The 12763-nt window shown below is 55.3% G+C and overlaps 1 protein-coding gene across 2 annotated transcripts in view; it reads right to left on the bottom strand.

Moving 5' to 3' along the window:
• Nucleotides 1–12763, bottom strand: part of RADIL (Ras association and DIL domains) — an 89209-nt gene that overhangs the window by 31197 nt on the left and 45249 nt on the right. Inside the window, exons 1-4 of one of the 2 annotated variants that reach the window (XM_011976917.1) lie at nt 6661–6889; nt 5090–5337; nt 3330–3962; nt 956–993 (exon numbers count right to left, since the gene is read on the bottom strand). In XM_011976917.1, coding sequence (XP_011832307.1) covers nt 956–993; nt 3330–3962; nt 5090–5152 — 734 coding nt within the window. In that variant the 5' untranslated portion in view covers nt 5153–5337; nt 6661–6889. Of the gene's footprint in view, nt 1–955; nt 994–3329; nt 3963–5089; nt 5338–6660; nt 6890–12763 lie in introns of those variants that run through there. The other variant, XM_011976916.1, reaches the window with a different exon arrangement.

Here is a 12763-nt window from a genome sequence, read left to right as displayed (position 1 = left end):
AAAAAAAAAAAAAAAAAAAAAAGCATGAGCTCTTGTCCTTTGCAGGCACATGGATGGAGCTAAAGGCTCTTATGCTTAGCAAACTAACGCAAGAACAGAAAACTAAATACCCTCTCACTTACAAGTGGGAGTTAAATGATGAGAACACGTGGACACAGAGAGGGGAGCAACAGACACTGGGGACTTTCAGAGGGTGGAGGCTAGAAGGAGGGAGAGGATCAGGAAATATAACAAATGGGTACAAGGCTTAATACCTGGGTGATGAAATAATCTGTACGACAAGCCTTCATGACACAAGTTTACCTACATAACAAGCTGCACTTGTACCCCTGAACTTAAAATAAAAGTGAAAAATACATACTTAATAAAATTGTGAAGATTCTCCAAAAAAAAAAAAAAAAAAAAAAAAAGCCAGGCATGGTGGCTCACGCCTGTAATCCCAGTACTTTGGGAGGCCACGACAGGTGGATCACTTGAGTTCAGGAGTTCGAGACCAGCCTGGTCAACATGGTGAAACCCTGTCTCTACTGAAAATACAAAAAAAAAATTGCCGGGCATGGAGGTGCGCACCTGCAGTCCCAGCTACTCAGGAGGCTGAGGCAAGAGAATCCCTTGAACCTGAGAGGTGGAGGTTGCAGTGAGCCGAGATTGCACCATTGCACTCCAGCCTGGGGATGGAGCAAGACTCCATCTCAAACAAAACAAAACAAAAACAAACAAAAAAAAGAAGATCTCACCCATCCAGTCTTAAGGGTGCCCTGAAGCAATTTCCCAACTCAGAGCTTCCCAAAGTGATGACTAAAGAAGCAAAAAAGGTCGCTGCTTGGATGGAAGGACAAAGCCCGGAGCTGACCCCAAGGCGTGGGGAGACCCCTCAGGACTTGGCTCCCCCGGGAATTGTGAGCCCCCGGGACCTGCTGCTCAGAGACGGGCACAATAACCAGGTCATACTCACAGTTGCGCCTGCTTCTCTGCTAGTTCTTTGGTTTTCTCCTACAATTACAAAGCAGGAGAAAAAGCAAGTGAGAAAAACAGGCTAACACAGGGACACGTTCAGATACACATTATACCATCGACATGAAAACAAGCCGTGCTGCCCCAGGCATCCTGTGTGACACTATTTATTCAAGCTGTGCTGGAAAGGACATTTTCCATGTGACTTAAACATCTTCCCATTCCATTACCGACTGTGACCTACAAGTTTCCTACAATAGAGTATCTCACAACTCTCTAGCTTACATAACAACCAGCTATTTAAAAAATAGTAGAGGCTGGGCAAGGTGGCTCACGCCTGTAATCCCAGCACTTTGGGAGGCCAAGGTGGGCAGATCACTTGAGGTCAGGAGTTCGAGACTGACCTGGACAACATGGTGAAACCCTATCTCTATTAAAAATACAAAAATAAACCGGGTATGGTGGTGTATGCTTATAATCCCAGCTATTCGGGAGGCTGAGTCAGGAGAATCGCTTGAACCTGGGAGGCGAAGGTTGCAGTGAGACGAGATCACGCCACCGCACTACAGCCTGAGTGACAGAGCGAGACTCCATCTCAGAAAAAAAAAAAAAAATTATTCTTGCCTTAGTAGCAAGTTATTATCCAGCTAAATGTAACCGTGATGGCTGACTGTGCATAGACTCTAAGCATCTGCCTATATGTTTGGTGAGGAATGAGGACAGGGCAGTGGCAACAGAGTCACACATTTCAGGAAACAAACGCGCAAATAACATTCGCATGGGGTAGTGGGTGTGGGGGCAAGAGGTGAACTCAGGCTCGGTCTGATGTCTATAAGCTCAATTCCTGGGCCAGGCGATTCACATCTGGGAGCCTCTGTTTCAGAGCCTGTAGCCTAGGGGCAGGGTGAGCCCTGGTGTGCTGCGGGGAGTGGGCCAGCCACACAGCCAGCTCCAGGTGGCTAGGACGCAGGCTGGGACCCGGGTCCTTCAGCAAGTGGCTTACAACCCTCTGGCTTGTTTCCCTGGTACCGCAGTGACGTGGGATGCGGTATCTACATCATGAGGGTGGTTGTGAGAAAGAAATTAAACAGTGTTTGTTTTGCAAGTAAGTGCCTGGCGCAGACGAGACTCGGGAAATGACAATGATCGTGCGAAAACCTATGACTTCTGGCCAGCAAGTAACTCTCGGTTACAGCGGCCACGATGTGGACGCACACTACACAGACATCACCTGGCCCTGTGTCTGTGACTGCACGGAAGGGACAGGGGCATGCTGCAGTGGCACTCCCATCAAATCCCATGCTGGGAACCCGAGGGAACGAGGCACAGACACCCGGATTATAACACCCACGGTGCATAGAGACGGCTCCTACTGACCTCTGGACAGGGCAGCCTGTGCTGGCTTTTACTTTTTAAAAGTCTCAGACATTTAAAATGTGGATTCCTATATGAGAAACTAATGAGGTTTCTACAGGCAAGCGGTTCCCCCTTCCCATGTCTGCCGGGGATACGCAGGGCCCAGACTAGCGAGGGTCGGAGGGTCTCTGAACGAACTTGAACAACTATGAGCTGTCCTTTGGGTCCCTGGGAGCCACATCACTGTGGGGTGGGGCCCAGCGGGGGGGCCATGACTGTGTGATGCCGCCACACTGGATTCCCAGGAACATTGGCAATGCCCGTAGCCATGGATGTGTGTATGTGTGTGTGTGGCGGGGTGTGACCAGCATCAAGGGGTGGAGGCCAGGGATGCTGCTGAATCCTCTGCAATGCACAGGCCAGACCCACAGCAAGGAGCTCTCCTGCCACAGTGTCCACAGGGCCGGGGATGAGAGACGCTGGCCTGGAGGAAAGTTTGTCAACGCACAAAAGTCGAGGGGCCCTGCACCTCCAAACTCGGATCAGGGGTGGCTCCAGTGGATATCTGCTCAACCGGCCCCTGGCAGCAAGCACAAGGCACTAGCACAGACAGGGGCTTCTGGGGCTCTTGGGTAGGGTCCTGTGAGAGCTATCAATGTCACCTCGGCCTTGTGGTGCCCAGGCTCAGGGGCACCTCACTCCTGGCACGTGACAGTGCTGGGCCCAGCTGGACCCCAGAGAGGGTACAAGCCCAGAGCTCAGGAGGTGACCCTGGACCCCATGTAAGCCCCACCCTGAGAGGCAAAGTGCTGCAACTGACGCCTTGGGCTCTGGGGCTGCTTCTGGTGGCCTGTGGGGCTGGGAGGCAGCAACAGGCAGGGAAGGGCCACCCTGCGCTCAGCGGCACAGCACCGTGGGGTCAGATAGAGGCGCTCCCGCCCCCCAGCCAGGGCCAGCTCCGGGCCCCCTCCTCCCCCAGACCAGCACACGACCCAGACCACCCACTCCAGCACACTGACCCAGATAGTCTCGCGGATCAGCCTGGCTATCTTGAGCAGGAGCTGCCCAAACATGCCCGGCTCGAAGTGGGTGGCCGAGTGCTGGATGCAGAGGCACAGCAAGAAGGCGGGGGTCAGCTTGTGGTCGTCGCCGCCTGGCTCGATCAACGTCATGATCCTCTGCAGCAGCGTGTCCTCCAGGTGGGGCTCAAACTCCAGGAGCAGCTGCTGGCGCCGGGGCAGGGCGGCCTGAGTAGGGGAGGCGGCATCCCGGGCCTCAAGCGCGGCTCCGCACAGCCGGCAGCTCTGCGGCACCGCCCGGAGGCGCGCCAAGGCCCGGGCGGGCAGGGGCTGGGCCTGCGCAGGGTCCTTAAACAGCAGCAGGTAGTAGAGCCCCAGGGAGAGCAGGTCCCCGTGGTGCAGCACCACGGTCCTGCGCCCCACCTCGGAGAAGTTGACGGAGATGGGCGCCCCGGGGATGGGTTCCAGGACCAGCCTCCCCCCGGGCTGGCCGCTGTCCGGTAGCGGGTGCCGGCGAATGGTGCAGTGCAGAGGCAGGATGTCGGGGGCCGAGAGGCTGATGCTGGGCTTGCTGGAGGGGGTTCGCTGGCCCACCGTGTGCCGGTCCCGGTTGAGCACATACACCAGGCTGTCCTGAAAGAGACTCCGCTCAGGGCAGGCGCAATGCAAGCAGCACACGGGAAAAGTGGCTGGTCTTTTGTCACTGGTTGCTGAAGCCGCATGGCTGGGATGCTGTCCCTGCAGGCTCTCCATGTCCCTGGCCATCCCCAAACCAGAGCCCCGGCAGCTCTCAGGAACCCGCCTCTCGATGTCCGGGCCCATCCCAGTGGAGGCTGGTTTCCCAGAGGAGCCCAGGGGGCACACGAGACACCCGGGAGCGACCCAGCTTTGAGACAGGGCGAGGCCAGGTCAGGGCCGGCGGGGAAACAGGCACTGGTTCTACAGACTGGACCAAGGACTTCATAACTTCCCCCAGGTCATCCCCAAAACTGTGGGAGCACCGCCGCCTGTGTGGGAGCACCGCCCTGAGAGAAGATGCCACCTGAGACCTGCGCACAGGAGCCCTATGGTTGTAAAGTGCTCATGGAAATGAGCAGCAAAAGAGCTGGTTGCACAGGAGGGCAGGGGGCGGGGCGAACAGGGGTGGGGCGGCAGGGGCGGGGCGAGCAGGGGGCAGGGAAAACAGGTGTCTGGCAGGGCAAGTGTGCCGCAAGGTGAGGCGAGGCGGCCCTGCGCCTGGCATCTGCTTGGGGCGACAGCCTGCCTGCTCAGATGGAAGTGGTGAGAAACTGCTCTGGGCAGGTGGGGGTGGGGTAGGGCCGTTTCTCGGTGCCCCCTCAGAGAATGTGGCCACCAATTGGTGACTCAGCACCCCCCTCGCCTGGAGCAGGAAGCAGACTGGCCCTGGCCGCCTGCTCTGGCCACCTGCCCATGCCCTTCCGCAGAGCCACGTGGGAGACCCAGCCTGGGAAGGCCTGAGGAGTTCTCCCTGAAAGCGCCTGGTGCTGAGGACACCCACTCTGGGGCTGGGGAAGTGAGGAGCCCCCACTGCCGCCCGCCGTGGCCTGGACAGGGAAAATGTGGATGACTCTACATCTGCCCTTGCCACCCCACTCCACAGCCTCGGCACAGACAGAGGGGCTGCAGCCACAGAGCTCGTGGCCGACTGGGATAAAGGCGGGAGGAGGCCTTGACTTCTGAGTCCCGCCTGCTGTCCCTGCAGTGGCACCGAGCAGTGAGTGTCAGGAGGGGAGGCTCACGTGCTGCTGGCTGTAGCCCTGCAGAAGGAGCAAGTGCGGGGAATGGTACAGCGAGTACCGCATGGTGTCCGGGCCGGGCTCCTCAGAGCCCTGGGTGGCAGCAGGCAGGGCGTTCACTGGGCTCAGGCTGGTCTCACTGACTGTGCGGCGCAACCGGGGCGGAGGGGAGCTCCGGGCATCCCCCAGGGCCAGGGCTGGGGTTCCCTTTGCACGACTCCGCTGCAGCCTCCGGGCCTGGGCGTTTATCCCTGGAAGAGAAGCAAAGCAGGGTGAACAGTTAGAAGTCTAATAGCACCAGGGCTGGGCGCGGTGGCTCACCCCTATAATCCCAGCACTTTGGGAGGCCGAGGTGGGGGGATCACCTGAGGTCAGGAGTTCGAGACCAGCCTAGCCAACATAGTGAAAACCCCATTTCTACTAAAAATACAAAAATTAGTTGGGCGTGGTGGTGCGCATCTGTAATCCCAGCTACTCAGGAGGCTGAGGCACCAGAATGACTTAAACTCAGGAGGCGGAGGTTGCAGTGAGCTGTGATTGCACCATTGCACTCCAGCCTGGGTGACAAGACCAAAACTCCATCCCCCGCCAAAAAAAAAAAAAAAAAAGTCTAATCTAATAGCGCCCACGTCCCAGATCCTCCTGAGCTCAAATCCCACTAAGCCACATGTCCTAATGCCTGTCACTGTTCTGTCAAAACAGGTCTGGTGGAGACTCAAGGACTCTGCCCTCTAGCCACGCCCCTTGAAAAACCAGACAATGCCTTGGCACCACCATGGCACCCGCAGGACAATCTCAGAGCCAGCAGCCTGCCTGTCAAATCCTCAGGCTGAGGGGACCACGCCTGCCTTTGGCAGCCCTGGGTCGCACGAGGCCTGCCCGACCAGCCAGCACCACGGCCCACAGGGCCTCAAACCACAAATGTTTTCCCACGGCAGCCTGGGCCTCTGCAGGGTCACCACGCCACCTCCAGAGCCCTGCCCCATCCATCTGGGCACCAGGCGAAACTCCCCTGGGGGGGTGCTCTCATGAGGTGAGACAGGCTGGTCATCATCCTGCCCCCACTTTACAAGGAGGAGGTGTCGCTGAGCCACGTCACCCCAGCCCATGGGGCTGCCGATAGCCTCCTCCTGCAACAGCATGGCTGCCTCCTTCCCAAGGCTGCCTCTGACACCCCCAAGCCAAAGCAGCCACACACACAAACACACATGTGCATACACATGCCCACAAATACACATGCACCCACACAAAAACGCATACACACATGCACACACACTCATACACACACATAAACACACATGGGCATACACATACACGCCAGCACACACATGCACACACATGCACCCACACAAAACACACATGCACACACAAACACACGTGCACACACATACACTCATGCCAACACACATGCACCCACACACATTAACACATACATGTGCACACAAACATGCACACACAGTTCAGAGATAACACACACCCTTAGAAGAAGACGTAAAATCTCATAAATACAGACACACACTCTAAATGCATGCTCTGGGAAAGCCAGTCGGCTGCAATAGACGAAAACCGCTCACCAGTCCCCAGCTGACCTGGCGCTGTCTTTTCTGAGCCCTCTGCTGAGTTCCCTGTATGCAGCCTTTCAGGTTAAGATCCGTCCCCATCTGTGGCGGCCTTTCCTCCAGCCATTCCCAATAAAACCAAACAAAAGCCGGATGGAGGGAGGCGGCAGCTGGCTGAGGACGACCCTTACCAGCGCCAGCGGCCCCACCGTCCTTCCCAAGGCAGCCGGCAGCCTGTGCATCTGCAGCCCGCGGGGGGCTGGGGCGTGAGGGAGGCCGCCCAGCCGCAGTGCGAGGCTGCTGGGCTTGGCTGCTCATCGCCTGTGCTCCTGCCGGCTGCAGAACCCGGCCCAGCCTGGCGGGCAGCAGGTGCCCAGCAGGTGGGGCCTGGTTCCCCTACCTCGTCCCACCTGCCACTCCCACAAGCCTTATGAGCCCCACAGCTCAGCCTCATTGCACAACTGTGGGGTCAGATCCGAAAGAGGAACAAAAACAACTCCAGATGATGCTCCGGCCCCCAAGTTTTTCCCAACTCTGGGGCCGGGTTGCAGGAGGTGACCTCAGAGTGACCTTCTAGAAGTCCCAGGGCCATGGGGCAGGAAGGGTAGCTTCTCCTCCTAGAGTCCCAGGGGCTCCCAGGCGGCCTGGCCACAAATGCGGCACAGGATGTCCCAGGCCCGTGTCCCCTGGGGCTGCAGCCCCAGGCAAGTGGCTCGCAGCTGAGTGTACCCTGCTCCTCCAGGCAAGGCCCCACAGCCTCCTCAGGCCCAGGGCTGGGATGTCTGCAGGTCAGAACCAGTGCTGACACGCAGGGGCCACTCCCAGGGTCTCCTTCCTGGTGCTGGGTGGGCCTGCATGAGTGCAGAAGGGCCAGGCTGCCAGTCTTCAACGAGGGGCTGGAGGTGAGACCTCTCCTCTGGGTGGCGGCGTTGTCCCTGCACCCAAGGCCACAAGCATGACAGAGCCTCCCTCTGAGTGCAGGTGTAGGGGAGGTGAAGCAGCAGCAGCAGCCAATGCCAACAATGGCACGGCTGCGGGCATGGCCAGTGTGGACAGCAACTGACCACGCCACTCTGCTCCTCAGTCCCCTGCTGTGGGACAGACAGCAGGACCCATGCACTCGTGCACACATGCATGCACACGTGCACACGTGCATTCAGCACTGCTTGAGTTAGCAAATCCCAGAACCCACCCAATCGCCCCTTACAGGGAGCTGCCATGCATGGGAGGAGAGCTCTGCAGAGAGAAGACCGTAGCCAGCTGTGTACATGACCACAGGGTGAAAGAGCAAAGCTTCAGGTGACACGTGACATGACATAACACATGGTATGACGCGTTGGCTCAGGTTTTTTTAAAGCACCTAAAACACCGCTGTACATCGCTTATGGTTTCTATATATTTGCATGCAAAGCTATTTTTTACTCCAAAGTCATTCAGGAGTAGGTTGTTTAATTTCCATGTAATTGTATGGTTTTGAGCAATCCTCTTAGTGCTGATTTCTATTTTTGTTGGGCTGGGGTCAGAGAGTGTGGTTGGTATAATTTCAGTGTTTTTTAATTCGCTGAGAATTCAAACAAATGTGTTTTACGGCCAAACGTGTGATCAATGTAGAGCTATTTTACAGAACAGCAAGGCACACAGTGAATTTACCACATGGTGGCTGTCCTCAGCAGGCAGCGGAGTAAGCCTAGGGGTGGTGGAAGAAATGACTTCAGTTTCACAGGATGTAGTATAGCGTCCAGTATGTAACAGAATATATGTCATATATAATTTATAATAAATATATTATCATAACTTTATATCATGGTTGACTTACTTCATTTTTAAAAACTCTAAACAAATATGATAGAAATCTTTACCTGTCCAATCTGGGAGGTGGGAACCCAGGTGTCAGGTAAATGTAACTGATGATACTTTATTTTTAAAAACTCTTTTGTTGGTTTGTTTTGAGACAGAGTCTCACTCTGTCGCCCAGGCTGGAGTAGCAGTAGCAAAATCTCGGCTCACTGGAACCTCTGCCTCCTGGGTTCGAGTGATTTTCCTGCCTCAGCCTCCCAAGTAACTGGGATTACAGGTGTGTGCCACCATGCTGGACTAATTTTTGTATCTTTAGATTAGAGACGGGGTTTCACCATCTTGGGCAGGCTGGTCTCGAACTCCTGACCTCAAGTGATCCGCCCACCTAGGCCTCCCAAAGTGCTGGAATTATAGGTGTGAGCCACCGTGCCCAGCATAAACACTTCTGTTAAAGTAAAAATCACAGAAGTTTGAAAGGCCTTTTGCTCACGTGTGGCTTTGTGACTTGGCCCTGTCCCAAGATGAGGCTGCAGGAGATGGGATCCCAGCACTCGTGTTCCCAGGGGGTCTGCTGTCAGGCTTGTTGGGGGCTGATGTGGCCTCCCAAGTTCCCACACAGAGAGCTGCAATCGAGCCCTGTTTGTGCCTGACCTGATACAGCTTCGTCACCTGAGTCACCTGAGTGTGTCAGCGCTGTGCAGTCCCAGGGTGGATCTGCCTGAACTGGGACAGAAATCGCCCCCACTTGGCCTTTGGGTGGAGGGAGACAGATGTATGTGGAGAGCATCTCTCCCAATGCTGACCCCAGCCACCTTCAGAAGCATCGCATGGCGCCATCGCTAGACACACAGCGTGGAGGTTTCAAGGCCCTCAGACCTGGCAGCAAATTGCTCAGGAAGGGGAGGTCAGGGCTTTGCAATTTTAGGGACTGCCTGGTTTGGGGGTCTTATACAGGTATGTTCTTTGCCAAGAACAGGGTCACCCCAGGGGCCCCTATGCAACCGATGGGAGATTCCACCAACATGAAATAAGTTCAGTGAGAAATACATCATCAAGAAACCACTATTTCTGGCTGGGCATGGTGGCTCACGCCTGTAATCCTAGCACTTTGGAAGGCCGAGGCGGGCAGATCACAAGGTCAAGAGATCGAGACCATCCTGGCTAACACAGTGAAACTTCGTCTCTACTAAAAATACAAAAATTAGCTGGGCGTGGTGGCGGGCGCCTATAGTCCCAGCTACTCCTGAGGCTGAGGCAGGAGAATCACTTGAACCTGGGAGGCGGAGGTTGCAGTGAGCCGAGATCACGACTTTGCACTCCAGCCTGGCGACAGAGGGAGACTCCGTCTCAAAACAAAACGACAACAAAAGGAAACCACTATTTCAAAACAAATGAATTCTAATGAAGCAAAATGGCAGGATGGCCGCAGCCTTTCATAACAGTAATTTTAGACGGGAAGTTATTCATCTTAAATAAAGCGCCAGTCCCTGCTGTGGGTGAAGGGGACACCTCCAGGCTGCAAGCCAGAATATACCCATGTCTTTCGTTGCCTACCCCATGTGAGGGACAAGACGGGCTGCCTAGTTTTAGCCGAGGTCAGCTGTGGCCCCAACGCCCTCGTCTTCTTCAAGGATCTCTGGGAATGTTCCTGCCCTGGCGTGACTGAGTTCACTGGGAACAGAGGTGCTGTGTAGGTTTGAGGGATGTCCAGGAATCTGTACTGGTAAATGCCATCTGGAAGGTTCTAGAACACAGCAGCCAGGGAGAGGAGCCACTGCCAGAGCACTCTCCCCCTCCCCCAAAGCCCTGTCCACAGCGGTTCCTTACAGGGAGCAAGGTGACACCCACAAGCACTGGGAGAGCTTGCTGGGGAGCCTCCAGTTTGATTTAGTGTCAATTTCAATCCTTCTCAGGATAAGTGTCTGTCAGTTCCTGCAGAGAAAGCCGGCGGGGGCGGGTCTCCCCTGCTGCTCCTTGTTGATCTGCTCTGGTGGAGAGGCAGAAAAACAACCTGGCCCAGGAATAAGGCAGGGTCTGGGTAACTAGGACCTTGGTGGGTAGCCCTGTTTCACCCACAGCATCCCTCAGGGACCTGCCTGGCTCCAAACATCTGCTAATACATGGGGTCCCAGCCTCAGAAGCAAAACGTACACTTTCTGACATTTTAAGAAGATAACACAAGGCCAGGCCCAGTGGCTCACGTCTGTAATACCAGCACTTTGGAAGGCCAATGCAGGAGGATGGCTTGAGTTCAAGCCCAGGTTGAGCAACATCACAAAGACCCTGTCTCTACAAAAAAAATACAAAAATTAGCTGGGCGTGGTGGTGTGTGCCTGCAGTCCCAGCTACTTGGGAGGCTGAGGTGGTAGAATCACCAGAGCCCAGAGCCCAGGAGGTCGAGGCTGCAGTGAGCTATGATCACGCCACTGCATTCCAGCCTGGGCAACAGAGCAAGAACCTGTCTCGGAAAAAAAAAAAAAAAAAAAGACGTGACAAGGCCAGAGGTTGGAATAGCAATGCAGGCCTCCTAAGGGACCATGGTTCGCAGACAGGCCTGCCTGGCCATGAAATGTTTGCCTTTGACATGGGATGGAAGGAGTAGAAAGTGCAGGGCGCCGCGGCAATGGGGAAGATGGGGATGGGACGGTCGTTGTTGACATCCTTCTTCTACTCTCACAGCAGAGGCCGTAACGAAAGGAGCGCTGAGCTCTGTGTCCCTGAAGCCCTGTTAGTGGACTTCCTCCCCAGCCTGGGCCAAGCCGAGCTGCTGAGCACAGCCTCATCTCCCAGGTGAGGCAGTCACTGCTGGAGGAAGAGGCGAGGGGACAGCATGCAGCCACGACACACGACTCTGTCTAGGCCACCCCCTCCCCTCCTCGAGAAGGCAGTGCCTAGTGACCGGCTGCTGGCAGAGAGGGTGGGGCTCTGCGTGCCGGGGGTGCACAGGGAACCTGGACAAGCAGCTGGTGACCGTCACCAGCTCCCACAGACTCTGACCAGCCCTGGAAAGAAAAACACAGGCTTTTCCTGAACGTCGCTCAGTTCCTCTATAAACTCAGCCAGCAGCTTTCACCTCCTGATCCTGTTTTCTCTTCCCTCCCCGGCTCTTGATGGTTTGGAATAATGATATATACAACTTGGAACCGTTTCTGTCACCCATCCTCACTTTCAGGCCTCAGAGATGAGGTGACTAGGACTGGAGACAGAGGGGATAATGAAACGTTCCTGGGCTGCAGAACTTGACCGCTACTGGGGAACGGGAGACGATTTTACTTATTTGCTATGTTGCCCAGGCTGGAGTGCAGTGTGGATTCACAGGCGTGGTCACCATAACGCCCTGCAGCCTCGAACATCTGGCCTCAGGGCCTCAGAATAGCTGGGACTATAGGCGCACACCCCCATGTCTGGCAAAAGACAATTTTTTTTTTTTTTGAGGAGTCTCGCTCTGTTGCCCAGGCTGGAGTGCAGTGGTGCCATCTCGGCTCACTGAAACCTCTGCCTCCCGGATTCAAGTGATTTTTGTGCCTCAGCCTCCCAAGTAGCTAGGATTATAGGCGCCTGCCACACCACCCTGCCCCCGCCAGCTAATTTTTTTGTATTTTTAGTACAGACGGGGTTTCGCCATGTTGGCCAGGATGGTCTTGATCTCTTGACCTCGTGATCCGCCTGCCTTGGCCTGCCAAAGTGCTGGGATTACAGGCGTGAGCCACTGCCCTCGGCCAAGAGAGGATTTTAAAGTGGCCCCTAGTAACAGCCGGGGACGCGCTGCTAAATAAACTCTGCAGTTACTGCTGCAAAACGCAGAGGTCAGATGGGCCTGAAATGAGTCTTCTTTTAGCTGAAGCACCCTTTTCTAAGCTAGCAAAGGACACAGAGCCGTAAGACCATCAAGCAGTCCTTGAAGGAAAATCATTTCAAATGTACAAAAAAGAACTGCTTAGGCATAATTTGGTAAGCACCTCCCTATGCCATGGCCAGCTTGATTCTGGGCATTTTGCATCTAATTCCATTTTATTCTCATTACAGAAACCCTACAAAGGCTGGGTGCTGTGGCTCATGCCTGTAATCCCAGCCCTTTGGGAGGCCGAGGCAGGTGGATCACCTGAGGTCAGGAGTTCAAGACCAGCCTGGACAACATGGGGAAACCCGTCTCTACTAAAAATACAAAAATTAGCCAGGCATGATGGTGGGTGCCTGTAATCCCAGTTACTCGAGAGGCTGAGACAGGGGAATTGCTTGAACCCATAAGGCGGAGGTTGCAGTGACCCAAGATCACGCTGCTGCACTCCAGCCTGGGTGACAGAGCGAGACTCCAAAAAAA

Source organism: Mandrillus leucophaeus, unplaced genomic scaffold (assembly GCF_000951045.1).
Source record: "Mandrillus leucophaeus isolate KB7577 unplaced genomic scaffold, Mleu.le_1.0 Scaffold171, whole genome shotgun sequence".
Taxonomy (NCBI): Eukaryota; Metazoa; Chordata; class Mammalia; order Primates; family Cercopithecidae; genus Mandrillus; species Mandrillus leucophaeus.
This window is presented reverse-complemented; position numbering and strand designations above follow the sequence as displayed.